Source organism: Pyrus communis, chromosome 17, assembly GCF_963583255.1.
Source record: "Pyrus communis chromosome 17, drPyrComm1.1, whole genome shotgun sequence".
NCBI lineage: Eukaryota > Viridiplantae > Streptophyta > Magnoliopsida > Rosales > Rosaceae > Pyrus > Pyrus communis.
In genome coordinates this window covers 14,077,712-14,100,382 of record NC_084819.1, presented here as the reverse complement: position 1 = coordinate 14,100,382, position 22,671 = coordinate 14,077,712, and the positions used below count along the sequence as shown (strand labels likewise).

The following is a 22,671-nucleotide window of genomic DNA, read 5'->3' as shown; positions in this document are numbered from 1 at the left end:
TTAAGGCTCGGTATTTTCCTCATTGCTCGATATGGGATGCAAATAAGGGTGGTCGGGCGTCTTGGGCGTGGAGTAGCCTTCTTTGTGGTAGGGACTTGATCAGGGAGGGTTCTCATTGGCAGATTATGGGGGGTCAGGAGGTTAGGGTGTGGAAGGACAGATGGCTGCCATCTTTGCCCCTTGGGCATCCGGAGCCGATTGGTCCGATTGCGGTTACTCCTAGCTTACGTGTTAGTGCTCTTATTTGTCCGGAGTCGGGGCGGTGGAACCTTCGTTTTTTGCAGCCTATCATTTCGGGGGAGGATATGCAGGCTATTGAGGAGACGTCATTGGGTGATTTAAGTCGTAAAGATCGGCTTGTCTGGGAGTTTAATAAGAACGGGTGTTACTCGGTCAAGTCGGGGTATAGATGGCTGCAAGATAGATCGCTTGAGTTGAGAGATACTCATCGGCCTTCTGTTCGCGGGGTCCCCAGGAATCTATGGAAAGGTATTTGGAAGTTGGAGGTGCCTCCCAAGTTGAGGCATTTTTTGTGGCTTACTATGCATGGTTGTCTTCCTACTCGGGATGCTTTCTTCCGCCGGAGATCCTCGCTGACCTCCATTTGTCCTATTTGTTGCTGCCACGACGAGACCACGGAGTATATGTTCCTCTCCTGTTCTTGGGTGGAACCCATTTGGTTTGGTGGGGCGTTGGGATATAAAATGGATCGGCTTTCTCTCCCAGATTGGGTGGACTGGATTCAGGCAGTCTTCTCTCCGAACATGTGTACCATGGGTGATACGAGTTAGAGGCGATCTTATATTATATTTACGTGTTGGTGTATTTGGAAGGCCCGATGTGATTTTGTGTTCAATGGGGTGCCCTTATGTCCTCCAAAAGTGCTGGCTGCAATCTCTGTGGTGGTGAGCTCTTTCTTTGGTGCAAAGGCAGCGACAGGGTGTAGAAATGTGGGTGTTGGGAGGAAGGACAATCAGGCCGCGCAGTGGTGTGCTCCAGTCAATCCTTTTGTGAAGATCAACGTGGATGCTAGCTGGTCCAAGGCCTCAAAATCGGGTTTTGTCGGAGTGATTGCGCGGGGACAGGACAGAAGGATGGTGGCAGCCGCGAGGTACGCTATCAGGGCTCCTTCGGCGGTTGCTGCGGAGGCCACCGCGCTGATGCATGGTTGCCAGTTAGGTGCGGCTTTGGGAATCAGGTATGTCATATTGGAATCTGACTCGCTGGAGGCTATAAATTGTCTCTCTAGTTCGCTGTTTGGGGGTAGTTGGGAGGCCTTTCCCGTGTTGGCTCGTGTTGAGCAGTTAGGGAGGGCTTTTCTTGACTGCCGATGGTCATGGGTGCCTAGATTAGCCAATTGTGTGGCGCATGAGTTAGCGTCGGTTAATTTTCCGGAGATGTGTGATGTTGTGTGGGTCGATAGGCCTCCATCTTCGTTGGTCTTTGTATTGAACAATGATGGGCTTCCATGTCCTCACTAAATTGGGTGTGGTGGTGATGGGGATGACGCCTCTGCTTGGTGGGGGGGGGTTCTTTGTGGTATCTCCATTATAACTGTTTGGTATTGTACTGCTGCTTGCCTCTTGTAGGCTTCTATAATATAGGTTCGTTGTGTTTCAAAAAAGAAACCAGTTTGGGACTTTCCTAATTTTAAGATCTAAAATAATTTCTGAGTTCAATGGCAAACAAATTTTTGGATTAAAAAAAAAAAAAACTGTTTTCAAGAGATGTTCCTTTAACTTGTTTTTAAGAATGACTAAAGGTTTTGCGTTTAATATCAAACGGCCCTTAGCTTAATTCGATGAAAAGTCAACCCAAAAAAAATAATAATGATAAAAAAATGCAACTTTAAAAAAAAAAAAAAACAGCAATTTTGAGAGTAAAGTTGCAAACTAAAAAGTTATACGCTTCTTTGGGTTTCACGTCTTGGGCACACTTGATCTCTGACTCAAGGACTTCGACAAGACTTTGTTCGCTGATCGGCTCCACGGCGGTGGCAGTGGCGGTGGAGAATCGATGATGAACTACAAAGCTTCTACGGATGAGCTGAGGGCTGAAAGTAGGGACGGTGGAGATCACGCGGTGAAAGATGGGTGCTGACCCGACGGCGAGGGATAGGGAGGAGTAGGACGGCCTGCGGAGCATCGAGAAGAGAGACATTTGAGGGCCGGCTATGGCTGAAAATTCAGATGGTTTAGGGTTTTGGAATTGGATCAGGGTTTTGTCCTTATGCTTGGGGTTTTAGGTAAATGAAATAAAATATTTAGTATTGGGCTTATCATCTACGGGCCTATGGGTTTGAGGTTGGAAAAGTGCCCAATTTGGTGACTTCGTAAAAGAGGAGACGTGGCACATTAAAGGGTAATGTTAGGGAAGCATATTTTTTATTTTATTTTATTTTATTTCTTTTTGAACACATGGTAGTATCTATACTAAAAGGATGGGAGAGTAGATTGCCATAACAATGTAGTTCAATTTAGCCCCTTTAACGAGTATTGTCACGTGATATGTGGGTCCCCTTGGCTCCGCACCATGATGATGGATCATGTGGCTCTGTGTGTAGGGTGAGTCCCCTTTGCTCTATGTAGTTGCCGATATGTGGATTTCTACATGAAGGAGCGTGTTGAAATATTCCATATCGACCGTATCTCTGAGAAAGAAGAGTTTAAATATTATAATCTCACTTCAACTAATATTGAGATTTTTTGTGACAAAACGTTTAAATATTCTAACCTCACTTCAATTAATACTGAGGCTTTTTGTGAGAAAACTCCACACTTAACGGATTTTTGCAAGTGGTAATTATCAAGTTTAAGACAATATGAATGTTGTTGGAAGTGGGCCTTTGACCCTTCTATCTGATAATTTGACAAATTTTTCTCTAGTTTTTAATTGAAAATTAAGCTATATGTAGTCCATCAAATAATTAAAAATGATTATACGATTGAAAGCTTTGGGATGATGTGTTATTTGATAGTGACCATGGGTGAGCTAAAGTGTCTCTAACCTTTCCAGGTTCCGATTAGCCCTACTATTTAGGTAAAGGGAATTGTTATTGGCACTTTAAAAATCTCATTCTTCACTCCAAACTTTCTATATTTGGAAGAAAAAAAATACATTTGTCAGGAATGTAGAATGAGATTTTTTGAAATACCAATAACACTTCCCCTAGGTAAATTGCATTTGTATATTGACTACTATCGAAAAATTGATCATTTTGGTCAATTTCTCAAAAAAATTACTAATAAAAAGGAAAAAAAAAGATGTAAGTGGGATACTCTCGACAAACTCTCAATTCTTATTAGTGGCGTGTAACATCTAAAATCAATTGGTCACAAGTGCAAAGGTTTTTATGCTAGACATTGGTTGTGAGATACTCAACAAAATCCAAAAACTAAGAACAAATGAATTACCAAACACAAATACCATCAAGCCAAAGCTGGGCAACAGGCAAAGGCAATCAAGAAAAACAAAATGCTGAAAGTTGCAAGTGGCATAATCAACTAATCGCTGTTTACGAAATCAACCGTCATACCAATCATAAAAAATGCTCCCAGAATCTCTTCCACATAAGCATTCATGATTCATGAGACTTCCTATAATCTACATTTCACCATCCCAGAACTCCTCATAACTCCTGTAGGGACCAAAAGTATCATGAACGAATGAGGCCCCTCTGATCAGTCTTGCCTGCATAATTGGAAATCAGTGTAGTTAGTTAGGAGAAAAGGCTGCATAGCAATTACTACAGCATGATTCGCTCGCGATACTGCAATAATGGCATCCTCCTTGTAGATAAGTACGGGTACTGATAGCACTGAGAATAAGAATCATTTCCAGTGACAACTTGTTACCTGCTCGATTTCAGAAAACTTGGCGAACAAGTCATCTGGGATAGACCAGCCAAACACATCAAGGTTCTCCTTGATCCTTGTTTCATTAGTACTCTTGGGAAGAACACTATGACCCTTTTGCAGCCCCCATCGAAGAGCAACTTGTGCAGGAGTTTTGCCTAATTTTTCAGCAACTGTCTGAAGAATCGGATTCTTTAGGACTTCAAGTTTGACCCATGTTGTTCCAGGAGAGCCCAGTGGTGAATATCCCTGAAAGAAAAATATATGTTACTTTTGTAACTGCGCAGGACACAGACAATGTGATTAAGTATTGCATACTCACAGAAAGGTGAACTCCCTTGGATTTACAGAGGGAACGTAGCTTGTTCTGCTGCCATACAGGATGGCACTCCACTTGGTCAACAGCAGGAGGAACACGTGCAACATCCAGCAAATCTGACAGCTTCTTTGTGGAGAAATTGCACACACCAATAGCTCGAGCCTTGCCCGAATCATAGAGGGTTTCCATTGCTCTCCAAGTTGCCGGGATATCAATATCAGTAAGGTTTTCAGGCTTAAAACCCACAGACCCTTTCTTCATCCGGACTGGCCAGTGTATCTTCGAAATTTCCAGCAGGCTCATTAGTTGCAGCCAAATAATGCTCACAAAATGACATAACAATATTTGATTTCAACCTGATATTTAGAGCAAGATGCAGGTAATATAGCCAGACTCAAGGGAATCAATGCCTTTGAAAGTAACTTATATAATCTAATATTGGATTTCGGAAAACACGCGACGATTCCATTCCTTATAAAGAGCCTCTTCTATATGTAAATTATTAAAACAAAATGCACACAATTTGGTATCAAATTCTGATACAGGCATAACTTGAGAAAAAGATTGGAACAGGAAATACGTACAAGGTACAAGTCAACATAATCCAGTTGCAAGTCTCTCAAAGTCCTGTCCAATGCCTCTGGTACATCTTCGGGAGCATGATCAGTACACCTACGGATAAACAACCAAACAAGGGTCACAGCACTATCACTTAGCATAAATAACCAGCGGTTACTCTAATTAATTCTTTGTGTGCTCAGTGAAATTACTCAAAATATCTCACTACTTAGTTGAATTAGCATGAACAAACCAGAGTTTGGAAGTAATCCACAAATCCTCGCGCTTCACCGCACCATCTTCAAACAGTTTCTTTAGAACCAAACCAACCTACAAGAAATAAAAACTGTTGGTCGAACCAAATTCTGGTAACGACTCAAGCATCTTCAAAGAATGATACTAACATAAATCATTTCAAATTTTATCCAGATTTAATGTAAAGAGATGACCGCATAGCAATTAAAATTATAAAGGTAATTAAAGGCAATCAATCAGCTCAACATAAAAAATAAAAATTTGACAGTTAAACATAATGATAGTAATTACTGGGTACAATTTACTTAACATGAACAAACACATAAAGACGAACGTCAACCATAAAGGAAATTTACAACAAATGTTCAGGGCTCATTTGATAACCATTTTATGTTTAATTTTTAGCTTTCATTTTTCGTTATAGATAGACCCCTCCATCATTATTCATCCTGCTTTTCCCCATATACATTTCGTCTATCTCTCGCGCAATACACAAACGGTAAAACTAAAAACAAAATAGTTGTCGAATATGCCCTCGAATAAGTAATTTAGCGTAAAAGAAACTGAAGTTACCTCCTTCTCATTGCCGTAGAATTGAGCACAATCAATATGTCGACAACCCGCCTACAATTAGTAAATCAACAAATTTATCTTATATACTAAATTTTAGCAAAACCAAACGGCTAATTGTTAAGAATGAATCACATATTGATAGGAATATTGTAGGGCCTTGTAAGGAAGTTGGATTCTTCTTCGTATTGTCAATTGGTTTTATGGTATAAAACCAATTAACTTTGTTCATAATATCAGAGAGGTTGTGCTCAACAGCCACAGGCACTCTATATTACTTCTTTTGTATTCTGCACATATTAGGCTTCAAATTTGGCCACACGAGAGGTGTATTGTGAACGAATCCCATGATAATGAAGTAAGGGAAAGAAAAACTCAACTTTCTTCACTAATGATAGCCAATAATCTTCCACAATGATCGATTTTTCAGTTCGAAAACAATTTAAATAGAACGTGTAGTAAGGGAAAGAAAAATACCTTGACAGCGGCGTGTACGGCGTCGCCGACGAGGCCAGGGCTTGACTGCCAGGTCCCCAACCCTACAGAAGGGATCTTAGCTCCGGTGTTCAGCTCGAAGAAACGAATGTCGTCCGCCATTTCTCAGTCTCTCAGGTGGAGACAGAGAAGTTTAGAGAGAGAGTAATCTAGAAAAATGAAAAGGCTCTTCGCATTTATAAGAGAGCGGGAGAGAATCCGAGACGTCATCGTTTACGACCCTTTGATAAGGACTGTTACTTTTTCGTTTTCTGGGATGTGGTTAGTGCTCTACTCGTTTGGGTATATAGAGATTTTTCAATGTAATTAAGCGCACGAGATGGCACATACAATTAGTTGAATTTCTTTTTAAGTGTTCATCCGTTTAGATAATGAAATATGTTGTATGGACACTGTACACATTTTTTGAATGGATTGAAAAATCTCTTTCTGATATCATCCTATAAAGTGGCATAGGAGATCTGAGCCGTCGAAATGGAAGTTGCCACCTTTTGTGGCCGTAGATTTTTACGTTGTCAAATCAAGTCATCGAGTGGTCCAGGTAAGACACTTGGTGGAGTTATCAACCAGCTATTTCTTTGCCTTTATTCAAGCCATAAAAAATGATCTCGATCTTTTTCCAGTAGACCACACAATTATAAGGAAAATGATAAATTGTCAAAATTCGAGGTGTGTCAAACTAGTCAAAAATGATCTCGATCTTGTAGAAAAAGGTATGTAGGCTAAAAAATATATTTGTTATTGATACGTGAATGTAGAAAAATGGAAGAGAATGCAAATGGAAGAGAATGCTTATGGAAGAGAATGCAAATGGAAGAGAATGCTTATTTTTTCATTATGTTTCTCTACAAGATTACAAGGATATATATACATGATACAAGTGTGTAGGTAGGACAAGGTAGCCGTCCTAGTGTGTAGGTAGGACGGCTGTAGAGGACAAGGTAGCCGTCCTAGTGTGTAGGTAGGACAAGGTAGGACGGCTTGACGACTGTAGGACGGCTTGACGGCTGTAGGACGACTTGACGGCTATAGGACGGCTGTAGGACGGCTTGACGGCTGTAGGACGGCTAGTGTGTAGGTAGGACAAGGTAGGACGGCTTGACGGCTGTAGGACGGCTTATTCTTCCAATAATAATATTATATACAATTACACAAGGACTCCAATCATATTCCTTATTTGTCTAACACTCCCCCTCAAGTTGGAGAGTGGATGTCAAGAACTCCCAACTTGCGTAACATACTCGAAAACTTTTCTTTCCCAAGAGGTTTGGTAAACAAGTCTGCCAACTGTTGTGCCGTACCCACATGCTTGGTCTCTATTTTGCCATCTACAATCTTATCTCGTATAAAGTGACAATCCATCTCAATGTGACGAGTTCGTTCATGAAAAACAGGATTGGCAGCTATATGTAACGCTGCTTGATTATCACAAAATAAAATGGAAGGACCATCCAAAGGAATGTTCAAATCCTTCAACAAAAAACGAAGCCAAACTATCTCGCAACAAGCACCTGCCATGGCCCTATATTCCGCCTCTGTTGAAGAGAGCGAAACGGTTTTCTGTCGTTTCGTCCGCCAAGAAATCAAAGAACCACCCAAGAATACACAATACCCAGTAGTCGAACGGCGAGTGATAGGGCAACCTGCCCAATCGGAATCACAAAACGCAGTTAACTTGGTCTGGTTGTCAGAACGAAATAATAAACCTTGACCTGGAGTAGCCTTCAAATAACGAACAATACGAAGCGCAGCATCCATATGAGATATCCTTGGCTCGTGCATAAAACGGCTTAGAACATGCACAGAATAGGTGATATCCGGCCGAGTGATAGTGAGATATATTAACCGACCTACTAATCGTCGATACTTTTCAGGATCCTTGAGAAGTTCTCCTTTATCAGATAATTTTGTGTCATCCATAGGAAAAGCAATGGGTCGTGCTCCCAAAAAACCATAGTCCTTGAGAATCTCTAATGCATACTTGCGTTGAGAAATATAAATCCCTTGTTTGGAACGAGAAACCTCAATACCCAAAAAATATTTTAAATCACCAAGGTCTTTTATCCGAAAATGATCACGGAGAAAAGACTTCAGAGAATTAATGGCACTAGCATCATTGCCTGTAATCACAATATCATCCACATAAATGAGCAAAGCTGTGAAAGAAATACCAGACTTTTTAGTGAACAATGAATAGTCAGCTTTGGATTGTTGAAAACCGGCAGAAATGATGGCACTAGTGAATTTGGCAAACCATTGGCGAGAAGCCTGCTTAAGACCATAAAGTGACTTGTGAAGGCGACACACAAGATTCTCCCCCTGTCGCCGAAGACCAGGAGGAGGAGACATATAGATTTCTTCATGTAAGTCACCATGTAAGAAAGCATTATTAACATCAAGCTGATGAAGAGACCAAGACTGACTAGCAGCAAGAGCAAGAAGACAACGCACCGTAATCATCTTAGCAGTAGGAGAAAAAGTGTCATGATAATCAATACCTTCAGCCTGAGTGAAGCCTTTAGCAACCAAACGAGCTTTGTAGCGGTCAATAGAGCCATCGGAATTGTGCTTGAGTTTGTACACCCACTTACAACCAATGTGAATTTTGCCAGGGGCAAAGGAAGTTAAAGTCCAAGTATCATTAGCATGTAAAGCTTGAAGCTCCTCAGTCATAGCACGTTGCCAATTGGGGTCAGTGGCAGCCTCGGCAAAGGAGGAAGGCTCCACAGTCCGACTGACAGAGTTAATGTAAGAAAAATGCCTGGGAGAGTAACGGTGATAAGAGAGAAAATTACAAAGTGGATATCGCGTACCTTGTGTAGAACCGGGTTGCGAAGTCGAAGATGGGTGGGATGGCAGAATCACCTGCGAGCAAACGTAGTCTTTTAAATAGGGTGGAGGTTTATGGGCACGGGAAGAGGTGCGGGGAAGGGGAGGATTGGTAGGTAGTGGGGGGGGGTAGGGATGTCCGTGGGTAAAAGGGTGAAAGGTAAGGAAGTAGCGGGGGGGGAAGGAGGGGATACCGAGAGGGCAGGGGCATGGGGAAGAACGGGTAATGGGGCAGCAAGGGAATCTGTGGGAGGCGTGGAAGGGGAGGAAGGTGGAGGAGGGTGAGGCGTCGGGGCAGGAAGGGGTGGGTTATATGTAAAGTCCAGAGGGGGTGGGATGGGTAGGGTAGGCGAAGAGGATGGGATAGGAGGGTGAGAAACGGCATAAGGGAAAGTAGTTTCATGAAAGATGACGTCTCGACTAGTGAAAATGCGGTGATTGTCGAGATCGTAAAGGGTATAGGCCTTTTGTCCATGAGGATAACCGAGAAAAATGCAACGATGAGCCCGAGGGGAAAATTTGGTGGTGGGAGTGACAGAGGTGGCATATGCCAGACAACCAAAGACGCGGAAGTGGTCATAAGATGGGGTTTTCGAAAAGAGAACCTCAAATGGGGATTTATGATGGAGAAGACGGGTAGGGAGACGATTGATGAGATAAGTAGCGGTAAGAACACATTCCCCCCAAAACTTGATAGGAAGATGGGATTGAAAACGAAGGGCGCGAGCGGTTTCAAGAAGATGACGATGTTTTCTTTCAACAACGCCATTTTGTTGGGGGTATAAACACAAGAAGTTTGTAAAAGCACCCCATGATCAGAGAAAAAACTACGAAGAGATAAAAATTCACCACCATTGTCAGTACGAATGCATTGGATGGTAGTGCGGAATTGGGTAGTGACATAAGCAAAAAAATCCTTAATTAATTGTTGAGTGTCGGATTTATGTTTCATGAGGAAGACCCACGTAAAGCGAGAAAAATCATCCACAATGGTTAAGAAATAATGAGCACCAGAAAGAGAAGAGGATTGACGATTCGGGCCCCAAATATCACAATGAATTAAAGCAAAAGGGAAAGTGGATGAAATTGAACTCAAAAGAAAAGGTTGACGAGTTTGTTTTGCCAACGGACAAACATCACAAATATGACTAGAATCAAAAGTGCAATTAAGAGAACTAGATGCTAAAGCTTGCAAACGAGTGGAGGAGGGGTGACCAAGACGCCTATGCCAGAGGGAGGAGGGGATGGTAATGATGTTGCAGAGAGGTTGACGGGTGGGGAGAGAAGAGGTAAGGGCCACAAGGTAATACAGATCGCCACGTCGCTTACCCACACCAATCATCGCCTTCGAAACCAAGTCCTGCAAAACACACCAAAAAGGAAAGAAGGTTATGGAACACGATAATCCATCTGTAAGTTTACCAACCGATAAAAGGTCCACTCGGAAATTAGGGACACATAAAACATCCTTCAAAGTAACTGATGAATTTAAAGGAAGAGTGCCGGTAAAAGTAATGGGAGCGGAAGCACCACTAGGCAAAGAAACAGGCGGCAAATGTGAAGGAGAGTGATTAACCAAACATGAAGCGGAAGAAGTAATATGATCCGTAGCACCACTGTCAAGAATCCATTGACCATGACGAGAGGTGACAGGTAACAAACCTTGGGCAAAATTAGTAGTGAGCACGGCATTGGCCTGAGAAGGGGTGGTGGTGTCACGTAGAGCAGCTAGAACATGGGAGTGCTGCTCGGCAGAGAGGTCAGGCATGGCAAGCTGCAAGTCATGCAAAGTGGGCTGGGCCCCGTGCACTTGGTGGGTCGCTGGAGTAGAAGATGAGGCGGGGGCCTGGGTGCCTTGCACGTGATGGGCTTGGGTGAAATTATGGGGCCGGGAAGCAGAAAACCGTGGCTGCCAGGGAGGACTGGAAGGTGCATGACTGCGGGAAGAACTGGAAGCAGTGGCACGGCGCGGTGGTCGCCACGGTTGGCCATGGAGGGGATGGCCAACGGGATAGCCATGAAGTTTATGGCAGGTGTCTCGGGTATGATAATCAAAATTGCAGTAGGTGCAGTGGAGGGGAGGACGAGCAAAGGAGGGACGGGACGGGCCACGAACAGCCATGGGAACGGTAGAGAAAGCTGCCGAAAAAAAAATTAGGGCTAGGGTTATAAACCTGCTCTGTATACCATGTAGAAAAAGGTATGTAGGCTAAAAAATATATTTGTTATTGATACGTGAATGTAGAAAAATGGAAGAGAATGCAAATGGAAGAGAATGCTTATGGAAGAGAATGCAAATGGAAGAGAATGCTTATTTTTTCATTATGTTTCTCTACAAGATTACAAGGATATATATACATGATACAAGTGTGTAGGTAGGACAAGGTAGCCGTCCTAGTGTGTAGGTAGGACGGCTGTAGAGGACAAGGTAGCCGTCCTAGTGTGTAGGTAGGACAAGGTAGGACGGCTTGACGACTGTAGGACGGCTTGACGGCTGTAGGACGACTTGACGGCTATAGGACGGCTGTAGGACGGCTAGTGTGTAGGTAGGACAAGGTAGGACGGCTTGACGGCTGTAGGACGGCTTATTCTTCCAATAATAATATTATATACAATTACACAAGGACTCCAATCATATTCCTTATTTGTCTAACAGATCTTTTTCCAGGAGACCACAGAAAGATGATGAGAGCTGTTGTTAAGGCAAGGCAGAGAAATCAGGATTAGTTAGTTTCCGTTGAAGTGTAGAGACACGAGTAAAAAGCAGGTTACGAAAGGAAATCGAACAAGCAACAGTGAACAGTTCCACCATTTCAACACCCAACAGATGCAACATTTTCGACCTTCAGCAATATCTTCACGTACAACGTACTAAATTTTGTAGTTACATACTGTTAGTTCTATGTATTCGAAGAAGCTGAAGGAGATGTAAAGGAAATTGCTTCCTAACATCAAGGTTCTGCTCACTCTCGCCGTCCCATAATTCTTCCAGGGTCCTGTATGCACCCAGAGTCTCGTGCACAAAACCAGTTCCTTTTAATAAGCCTCTCCTGCATGATCAATCGAACAGAATATTGAATTCAATCAATGTCTTGTATTAACGAAGTTGAATAATTGCGAATATGGAAGTTCTCTTAAAGTCACAGCTTACGAGTGCCTAATCGATATGACCAATGAAAGGATACATCGAAAAAACTATCGAACGTTGTCGTATAATGACAAGCAAGTGCAGAAACTAACACAACTGAACGAGAAAGAAGGAATGTAAAGAAGGGGAAAAGGAAAAAGCACTTGCCTGATAAATTTCAGAAAACATGGCAAACAAGTACCGAGGTATACACCAATAGCATTCGTAAGGACCTTGTTCGTCGCCAATGATGCAAATCCCTGGACTATGGTATTAATCACAAAAATCTTTACGTAACTAGCCCTTACTGAACTGGGGAGCCGAAAAGATTGACAACTGGTCCATTCTGTTTTCAAAGCATTCACGCAGCTTTGGTTGCTGCCGGTGAGAGCGCAATTCCCCTTGATTAACTCCAGGAGGTATTCGTGGGGGTGGTTTGGGGTGTCTCTGGGTTCGTGGGGATGATGTGTGGGGTGGGGGCGGTCGACTTGCGCAGCTCCAGAAAGGAGGGAGCGACGTCGAGCAGAAGAGCGTTGTTGTGAGAGAGAGCGATGCTCAGCAGAGGAGAGAAAAGGATGAAATGGACGGACTGATTTTGAGCACAGTAAACGGGACCACAGAGAAACAGAGGCAAAACCATCGTTCACTATGCGTGAACAGTTCAGGCATTAAAATCAGACTGATGTTCATCTCTTTCGAGATGAAATGGAACTGTTCACGCAAAACCGTCGTTCCGCTATGCGTGAACAGTTCTTTTAGAACTGGCTCTTAAAGTAGAGTAGTTTGTCAGCTCTCTTGAATTCAGAACTGGCTTTTAAGATAGAGTAATTTGTCAACTCTCTTGAATTACTTTTACTAATCCGGGTTAAGATATAATTGGGATGCCAATATTTGGACAAACGGTTTGTGAAATGCCTCATAAAACTTCGCCTTGTAAGAGCTTAATTTCTTTGCATGCCCACATTGCCACAAACTTGATATATCTGGCTCCGAAGAAGGTGACATTTTGCAAATGTCGTTAAACCAAATGATCATTGACATTTGACATCAATGTTTCATGACAGACGAAGTGAACAGGTTTAATGTTTCAATGATTCTGAAGAACCTTACAAGTTATAACAATGTTCAACAAAAGTACCAGAGCTTCTGAATTCACCCTTCTCTAAGAAGCCACTGAAAATCAAGCTACAACGAAACAAACGGGCTAAAGAAAGGCATATAGAAAAGATGAATGTTTCAAACATTCACTCTTCCAGCCTATGCTTACAGTTCTCCGTCCCAGAGCTCCTCAATGGTCTTGTATGCACCGTGCTCCTTGTTGACAAATCCAGTACCCTTCACTAACCTTTCCTGTACGGAAGGAAATACGAAGAAACTTTAGCAAAGTCGAATCACATAGAGATGAAATTAGACTATAGCAGATGTTACTAAACCGAATCTTCCCAAACAGAAAGTTCATTCATAATTCAAGCATGATACACCAAGAAGAAGAAATGACAGCTTGAATTTGGGGAAAGAATGACGGGACAAAGAAAGAGTTACTTGCCTGCTTTACTTCAGCAAAGTTTGCAAGCAAGTCCTCAGGAATAGACCAATCAAAAACATCAAAGTTTTCCTTGATCCTTTCCTCCTTTGTGCTCTTAGGCAGTACACTGTGACCCGATTGTAGCCCCCATCGGATAGCCACTTGCGGAGGAGTCTTGCCCAGCTTCTCTGCCACCGATAATAGAATTGGATTCTTAAGGACATCACCCTTAATGCTACTTGTGCCTGGGGATCCCAATGGTGAATACCCCTGAAATTAGAAAAGCATCACAGCATTATACCAATAATTAGCAGCTTGTGCCTTTCGAAAATCATCAAAAGAGGCTTTTAACTTCATATCAGAATACTCACACTTAAGTGGACTCCCTTGGATTTACAGAATTCATGTAGCTTTGGCTGCTGCCACTGAGGGTGGCATTCCACTTGATTAACAGCGGGAGGGATGCGCGCTACAGCTAACAGGTCGCCAAGCTTTTTGGTAGAAAAATTGCTGACTCCAATAGCCCTGGCCTTTCCAGAGTCATATGCTGCCTCCAGTGCTTTCCAAGTACTGGGTATGTCAGGTTGGTCAAGGTTTTCAGGCTTAAAGCCACCGGAACCCTTCTTCATCTTGACCGGCCAGTGGATCTACAATAATTTTACGAACATTCGGTGGCAAATAAAACGAGATTCTATGAGTTTATGATACTAGTGAAATTTGTTAGGTTGCTGCTGGTTCTTAAACATACTCCAACGTCATATCATGAAAGCGAACTAAATCAGATCCCAAGATTGTAATTATTTTTGCAGAAATCATTTGGATCATGTCAAATAAAATGTTATCTTGTCGAAGATTTAACATTTTTTAATGGTAATGTTCGATTATTATTTGAATGTACGATCCAAATCCTAAACCCATACACCGGCAAAGCAAGATATCAGATTGTACATACAAGATACAGATCGAGATAGTCGAGTTGTAAGTCTTGCAGGGTACCATCTATTGCCTTCCGCACATCTTCTGGTGCATGATTGCTACACCTGCAGAGTGTCACATATGCAATTTCAAAATTCAAATTCAACCTTTCCAATTAGATGGTAAGATCATCTCTAACTCAAGGGATAAAACTTAAAATATAAGCTTTAAAATCTCCAAACCATCTCTAACTATAAGCTAAAATAAGTCTTGGGGATAAAATATATCTGGGCTAGATTCTCTTCACGATTGAAGTTTGACTTAAATTATTCTGGACCAACTAAATTGTCATATTTGAAATCTTTTTTTTTTTTTTTACTTATAATCTAACGGCTATGATAAAATAAGATCAAATATAATGGTAAAAAAAAAAAAAAACGATATTTGATAGTCCAAAATTAAATCTAACGTCTAAAATAATTTAAGAAAATTATTTAAATCAAATTTAACTTAAAATTTTATAAATACCTATGTATTTGTATGATATTTAATTACTTATCGAAATTTAAATATTTTTAAATTAAAATATTCATAAAAATAAATTAGGATAATCTACATAAATTTTATTTTCAAAAAAAGTTACCGAAAACAAAAAATTAGGCTAGAATCATTCGAATTAAAATTTTAAGCCACAAGGGTTGGAGAGGAAAAATAGTTTGGGGCTTATGGCTTAAAATTTTCTGACTTAAATTTTTAAGCTTTATCTTGAAGGGTTGAAGATGATCTAAAGACTCAAGAGTCTTGAAATGGAAAGGGAAATACACACAACAAAATCGGTTACAAACATGTAGTAAAAAATAAAAATTGAAAGGATATTAAACCGACAATAAGTCATATACATAAACCACGGTTTAGTACCCCTTTGTTGACGAACATCGTGTTCATTTTTTACTAAAAGTTTGTAGCCAGTGTCGTATATTTCCCAAAGTTAATAAGATATTGAAAACAGACCAGAGTTTTGAAGTGATCCATAAGTCCTCGCGCTTCACTACACCATCAGCATAAAGCTTCTTCAGAGCAAACCCAATCTACCAAAAAAAAAAAAAAAGAAATCCATGAAATTACTGGTCACTGCGATACATAAATCATAGAACAAACCAGACTAATTAAGCAGAAAAATTCGAAACACACAATTAATCAAAAGCATTGAAATTTAAATACCTCCTTTTCATTTCCATAAGCTTGAGCACAATCAATATGCCGATATCCAACCTGCATTGACACAGACGCAAAATTAAACTCAATTTTATTTATTTATTTTTTGGAATTGGACTTCCAAATTAAAGCAACCGAAGATACCTTGACGGCGGCAGTGACGGCGGCAGCGACGACGCCAGGCTCGGCCTGCCACGTGCCCAGTCCGACTGAAGGAATCTTGGCCCCGGTGTTGAGCTCAAAGAACCGAATTGCTTCCGCCATTTTTCGCCTTTTTTGTGGTTTGTTTGCGGAAAAATTCACACTTTTCTTCGATTTTCGAGTGCAAATAATGGAGCAAGATAATTGGGCCAGTTACAATATATGGCTGGAGGAAAACGGCAACACGGCAAATGAATGACGTTGCATAGACTAAAAGAAGCAAATATTTGACCAAAAACTAAACGGAAGAACCATATGGTCCATTGCTGTTACACCTAAAGTTGGAGAGAATGGTAATTTTATGGGCCCAGCCGTGAATTGTTTTGGAGTTGGGCAATTAGAGAGAGGATGGCGGATCTTCTTTGTGAGAATTTCTTGAATCTTTTAATTACATTTGTTCATCGTGAATTATGTGATCAGTTTTTATCAGATACTATTTATATTCAACTTTAAATAAAAAATTATAATAATTTTTGACTACATGATATACGATAAATAGATGTGATTTAAAAATTTTTGAGATCCTCACAAAAAAATCCGACAAGAATCCTTACTCGGCTATTGGGTTCTTTCCTTTGTGCTTCTCTCTCCTATATTTCAGCTTGGTTGTCGTCATCGTCGTGTCACCACTGACGTTGATCAATATTTGTTACCAATTTGTTTTTTAATTCGTTTATTTCAGATATAATCTGAGTTTCTTCACCACTTGCTTGTCTATACTCTATATCAAAGTTGAAAAATGAGACCTTTTTTTTTCTACCATTTTATATCCACAATAAAATTATTTGGTTAATTTAATGTTTGTCGTTTGTTTAAACAATAAATAATTTGTCAAAAAAGACCTCTTTCAAGCCATCAAATTGATCATAACAGAGACTTTTTACTTTATGTAGTCTAATATCTTAGATTTTTAAGTTTTCTATCGTGCGTCACATGTTTGAAATTTTCTCATTTCTTAAATTATTGTAATAATTTCAAAGCCAGGACATTCCTAATTAAAATATGCACTACCTGTGTTTATCCAACCGTACAACAAAACATTGCCACATTGTTACGATTATGCAATCAAAGTCTTGAACATATAATAAAAACCAATACGTCAGATAGTTAAGGAAACATGCGTATATGTTGAGTCGGACGGTCCACCCCTTCACTAGGTCTCTGGATCCACTCTCTCACCAAAAGACATACATCCCTCTTCCTTTTGGTTAATCCGACATCACAACGTGACGATATTTTATTGGGTAATGTTAATGAAATTAAATTTCTAAACTATATGATGCGATTATTGATGATTGAATTTATTACTCAATGTTGATTAATGTTTATTTCATATTGATGACGAAATTAAAATTTTAAACTATATGATGCGATTGTTGATGATTGAATTTATTACTAAATGTTGATTAATGTTTATTTCATATTGATGACACATTATTTTATTTGCAAATTTAATTTAAAAGGATTAGTCTTTATTAGGGATGGGTGACGGTTATGACGGGCAGATAATCGCGGTTATTTATTCATAACCGTTTACCCGTTGGATATTTACATAAACAAGTATACCCATACCCATAACCGTTTATAAACAGTTAACCATACACATAACCGGATACCTATTTACCCATAACCGCATACTGTTTACATTTTTTTTTTACCCGTCTACCTATTTTTTTTACAACTTGAAAATTAAATAGAAATTTGTCATAATTTCTTTTTTCTAACTATTAAATACCGTTATAAGTACATTTAACATGTATTTTTATATTAACGGCAATATTATTTATGAATATATACGATGTCTCCCAATTATTTGACGGTCAATCTATTACAAGAATCATGCATGGTTGTAGGTTAATTAATATTCTTGTATATATATATATATATATGTAAGTACGCATCAGTCTGCTAATAAGCTAATTTGATAAATATTTGGATTTTTATTTAGAAACATATGTTCATCTATCCAAGCTATTTAATCGATTTCTAATTTTGGCGTCAAATATTTATTGAAAATTGGAGGCCAATTAAATATATATATATATATATATATATATATATATATATATATATATATAAAAGTACACATCATCTGATAATAACATGTTTCTAAATGCTCAAGGTAATCATTATCTTGAATTGGTCAAAGCTCCATAAGACTCCAAAACAAAACTGTTGAACATTCTAATGCTTTAGTACATTCAATTACATATATTAAACATTAGCCCGTACTATCAACTATATTTTTCTCTCAAGTGAGGCATATATATATATATATATATATTTTATATGACCCTTTATAACTAAATATATCTCGGGTTACTAAAACTAAGTTAGAAGCTGATTATTAATTTTCTTTTTAGTTTTACATATATTAAAATAAACGGTTAAATGGGTACTGTCACAACCTGACACACTCCGACCGAGATCAGGGCGTGCTGGCCGTCACTCGAAGGTGACGTAGCCATGTGCGCGTGCGGAAGCTAATTAAGAAGGTAATATAAAAGTACTAATAATTAAAAACCTAATAACATACAAAGTACTAGTGTATGTGAGACACAATTCAGAGCAAGCCTACAACAGTCCAAAAGGAAAGATACGACATATGTACACCCGAAGGTGACCCTACAATGGTGAATGTCTGTCAGAAATGCCGGGACGCCCTCTGGGATAAACCACCGAACTCGCTAGACCACTAGAACCTGGAGGGGCGCAAAAACAAAAGCGTGAGTGGGCAAAAACAAAGTTCTTTGAAAACTCTTTAGCAAAATACATTCTAACCCCTCGCCGTAAAACCTGTATACTTCCCAGAAAATGAACATATATACGTATGTATAGATATGTCAATCATGCTCCACCATATGCCATTCATGCTTTGCAATATGCCATTCATGCTTGAGAATATGCCATTACAGAATATCATAATCAATTATAAATGCTCAAGCGTAATTCACATCGAATATATATAATATGGCAGCCGGGAGTCACCTAACGTGACCTGTACGGCTGAATCTAGAGCTCCACTCTCAACTCAATAACTGAATCTGCACACGAGTCGGAACCACCTAACGTGGTCTGTACGACAAGCTGGGTGTATTATATATATGTATGCTCTAGTGCTACGATCACGTGAAGCTGTGCGATAATCGCGGGTCACCTACAAGTCGGAACCACCTAATGTGGTCTGTACGACAGGCTTGCACCTATCTTGGATCCAAGGCGAGCATGCGGTGCTGGTGAACATACACGTGAAGGCTGTGCCCTGGCCCTGGGCGGGAGCACTAACACCGGGGGTGCAGATTATGAGCTCTCTAAACCTCTCAAACTACCATTGCATAATAAACAGGAATGTATAACCACATGAATACTGCTTACCTGGCACTTACCTGTGCGTCCACAGCACCAAATACACATATATATATATATATATGTATGCCACTACTAATACATGCGATGATGCGTAAACAATATTCAAATGATGCATGGCATAAAACATATAACCTTTTCTATATAATTTCTGGGAATTAATATGTATATAGGTATATACGGAAAACAAAAGCCCACTCACAAATAATTAGAAGGGTCGTAGCCCCCCTGCCTCGAGTGTGTACGCTCGTCCTCAGAATAGGAATCACCTATACGCGACAAAGTTACGAAAACATTAATTTAAAAGCACCTAAGCAACTTCTTGTAATAACTTCTCATACATTGCTCAAATTGGACAATTGAATATACCAACGTGACCTACACAACCTCAGGATCACGCCCATATTTTTAGAAAAAATTTTGGACCACGCACGCGCCCCCACGCGCCGGCCAAGGCACGGACCTACGCGCCCCCCACGCGCGGCCACGTGCCAGGCACACTGACGGTGTCAACAGACGCCGTCAGGAATATTCCGTTAACTGACGGAATATTCCGTCAAATCTAACCGGATTCCGTCACTGCCGTTAGGAATATTTCGTTAGACTTAACGGAATATTCCCCTTTCTTCTCCGGCGAACCTCCGGCGCCGGCGACGGCGCCGGAAAACTGGGTAATTTTCCAACTTTGTTTTCTCCTTCGTTTTTCAACCAAATTTCACGTTCTTTATACCAAAATGAAGCTTAGGACTAGTAGAATCACGTTGGACTACTTTTAAGGCCTAAAAATCAAGGAATCTCACCTGCAACAACGATCCAAGTTCGGCCAACTTTGCACAGGACGATCCCGACGTCCAAACTCACCCAACGAACCACTCCGAGGCTCCTTGGGACCTCACAAACACAACTACAAGCTTAGAAATTCCAAAAACAAGCTAGTTTAGGTTTGCATGAACAGTGTTCAAATCGGCCATTGTTGAAACGACGTGAAAACGTTAGATTTCTTACCTGGAATTGGTATGGTTGTGCTCCTCACAACCTCACGAGTTCAATGGTATAATTGGTTTCTTGTTTGGTGAAGATTTGATTGGGTTTGTGTGTAGTCCGTGTGTTTGTAGAAGGAAGAAGAAGATGAGCTCGGGGAGGAAGAGAGAGAGAGAGAGAGAGAGTAGACAGAGTGAGGGAATGAGGGAGGGAATCCCGGGAGAAAAGAAAATGTATGAGTGTGTGTGTGGTCCCACAACCCACACAACACAACACTAACGTGTAAACGAACAATTTAGGGGTAAAATTGTAATTTCCATGTACGTTTCGATAATTCCGGGACGGGATGTTACACAACCTGTCCCGGAATTTTAATTCCGAGGACGTGAAGTTATGAAAATGCCCTTAAACGGGACTAAGGGGCGTAAAATATGTTGTAACTTGATGATTTGGGGATTGGGTAGGATCCCACCTCCCTCAAATCTCTCCCCCATTTCTGCATCTTGTCTCTCTCTCTCCTCCCTCACAAATCTCTCATTCACTCTCCGTTCTCTCTCTCCTTCGAACTCACACGGACCACCCACAAAACCACCCTAAAACTATACCAACGAAGGATCTAAGACCACCATCGTACTCCTGAAGACCACACGAACACGATGATACCAATTTCAGGTGAGTTTCACTTCGGAAAACATGGATTTCAATTTCACTGTGCGTGTGCACTGTTCATGCACACGTAAAGATTGATGTTTTTTGGGATTTTGAAGCTTGTAGGAAGCTTGGTGAGGTCCTAAGGAAGCTCGGAGTGCTTCGTTTGAAAGATTTGGACGTCGGGATCACGAACTGTAAGTTCGGCCGAATTTTCGTATTTTTGGAAAAGTTTGATTCCGTTGTTTTTAGGCCCTAAAACTAGTCCAACGTGGTAGATTATGATTAGGGCTTCATTTTGGTATAAATTACGTGAAAAATGGACGTAGGAACACGGAGAATGACAAGTTCAAAGTTTGGCCGGAGCTTTCGAGGGCTTTTCCGGCGAATCCACGGTGAGTTAGAGGTCAAGGCAGGTATGGATGTGTTCGTCTCGTCAATACCTTCATTTTGATATATACTACGTCGAAAATGGTTAAGAAATGAAGAAGTTATGACACTTTGAAATTTACCCAGAAATTCCAGCAAAACACCCACCGCCGGCGAAACCAGTCCGGCGACGCGAGGAAGAAGACGCGCGCGTGGGCAGCGCGTGAACAGTGCGCGTGGGGGCGCGTGAGAGCTCCAAATTGAGTTCTGAAAATTGTCACGCGTTCGTGACGTCGTGTAGATCACCGTGGTATATTCATACACCCAAATTGAGCAACGTATGAGAAAGTTATGGACGAATGTTTGGTGTATGTGCGTTAAATAACGTCAATTTGGTTACTTTTTGTATAGGTGAAAATTATACAGAGGAAGAATGTAACCAAGCTAGGGGAGGTTCAGGGACCTATGAGACGTCGATGTGATCTGTGAGTGGGCAGTTATTTTTCAGTATATATATATATACGTATGCTTGACTTATTTCCCAGAAACGTATTTTAAAAGAAATACGAATTAATTATCCTGTCATATATGCATCATATTTTAATATTTGCATTACCATAATTATGCATAATGTTGCATGGTGCTGAGGAGGCCCAGGTAAGTTACGATTGAACTACTATCATCACATGCATTAGTAGTGGCATACATTTATATATGTGTATTGGTGCTGTGGACGCACAGGTAAGTGCCAGGTAAGTGGTATTCATGTTTGTATGCAATAGTAGTTTGAGATGCTTAGAGAGCTCATAATCTGCACCCCCGGTGTTAGTGCTCCCGCCCAGAGTGAGGGGCATAGCCTTCAAGTGTATGTTCACCAGCACCGCATGCTCGCCTTGGATCCAAGTTAGGTGCAAACCTGTCGTACAGTCCACATTAGGTGGGTCCGACTTGTAGGTGACCCGCGATTTATCGCCCAGCTTCACGTGATCGTAGCACTAGAGCATACATATATATATATATATTACACCAGCCTGTCGTACAGACCACGTTAGGTGGTTCCGACTCGTGTGCAGATTCAGATGTTGAGTTGAGATTGGAGCTCTATATGCAGTGGTACATGTCACGTTAGGTGACTCCCGGCTGCCAGATTATATGTTATTGATGTGAATTATGCTTGAGCATTTACATTTATTATGAGATTTTTAATGTGGCATATTCTCAAGCATGAATGGCATATTCTCAAGCATGAATGGCATATTCTCAAGCATGAATGGCATATTCTCAAGCATGAATGGCATATTTGTACATACGTATATATGTTTATTTTCTGGGAAATTATACTTGTTTTACGGCGAGAGGTTACAAAGTTTTGAGAAGTGTTTGGATTTGGAAAAGAATTGTTTTGCTGACCCACTCAACTTTGTTTTGCGCCCCTCCAGGTTCA

At 40.7% G+C, this 22,671-nt stretch overlaps 2 protein-coding genes across 2 annotated transcripts; both read right to left on the bottom strand.

Annotated features, from left to right (window-relative positions):
- Positions 1-3,355: 3,355 nt before the first annotated feature.
- On the bottom strand, positions 3,356-6,283 carry LOC137723108 (NADPH-dependent aldo-keto reductase, chloroplastic-like). The gene is made up of 7 exons (XM_068462270.1): positions 6,034-6,283; positions 5,560-5,610; positions 4,985-5,061; positions 4,758-4,845; positions 4,177-4,452; positions 3,855-4,103; positions 3,356-3,690 (listed from the first exon to the last, which is right to left on the bottom strand). Exons 1-7 carry the CDS (start codon positions 6,151-6,153, stop codon positions 3,604-3,606), a joined length of 948 nt encoding a protein of 315 aa, XP_068318371.1. The 5' UTR covers positions 6,154-6,283; the 3' UTR covers positions 3,356-3,603.
- Positions 6,284-13,025: 6,742 nt separating this feature from the next.
- On the bottom strand, positions 13,026-16,093 carry LOC137722387 (aldo-keto reductase family 4 member C10-like). Its single transcript, XM_068461378.1, has 7 exons — positions 15,807-16,093; positions 15,669-15,719; positions 15,459-15,535; positions 14,485-14,572; positions 13,904-14,179; positions 13,554-13,802; positions 13,026-13,357 (listed from the first exon to the last, which is right to left on the bottom strand). The coding sequence occupies exons 1-7, from the start codon at positions 15,924-15,926 to the stop codon at positions 13,271-13,273; spliced, it is 948 nt and encodes a 315-aa protein (XP_068317479.1). The 5' UTR covers positions 15,927-16,093; the 3' UTR covers positions 13,026-13,270.
- Positions 16,094-22,671: the final 6,578 nt, after the last annotated feature.

Bases quoted from the DNA above. Each gene is read 5' to 3' on its own strand.
- LOC137723108 (XM_068462270.1), bottom strand. From the start codon at position 6,153: ATGGCGGACGACATTCGTTTCTTCGAGCTGAACACCGGAGCTAAGATC. The intron at 5,611-6,033 runs GTATTTTTCTTT...TACTAATTGTAG, and splicing joins CCGTACACGCCGCTGTCAAG to GCGGGTTGTCGACATATTGA. The intron at 4,846-4,984 runs GTTTGTTCATGC...GTTTATCCGTAG, and splicing joins TGGATTACTTCCAAACTCTG to GTGTACTGATCATGCTCCCG.
- LOC137722387 (XM_068461378.1), bottom strand. From the start codon at position 15,926: ATGGCGGAAGCAATTCGGTTCTTTGAGCTCAACACCGGGGCCAAGATT. The intron at 15,720-15,806 runs GTATCTTCGGTT...GTGTCAATGCAG, and splicing joins CCGTCACTGCCGCCGTCAAG to GTTGGATATCGGCATATTGA. The intron at 13,358-13,553 runs GCAAGTAACTCT...CCTTCCGTACAG, and splicing joins ACTTTGCTGAAGTAAAGCAG to GAAAGGTTAGTGAAGGGTAC.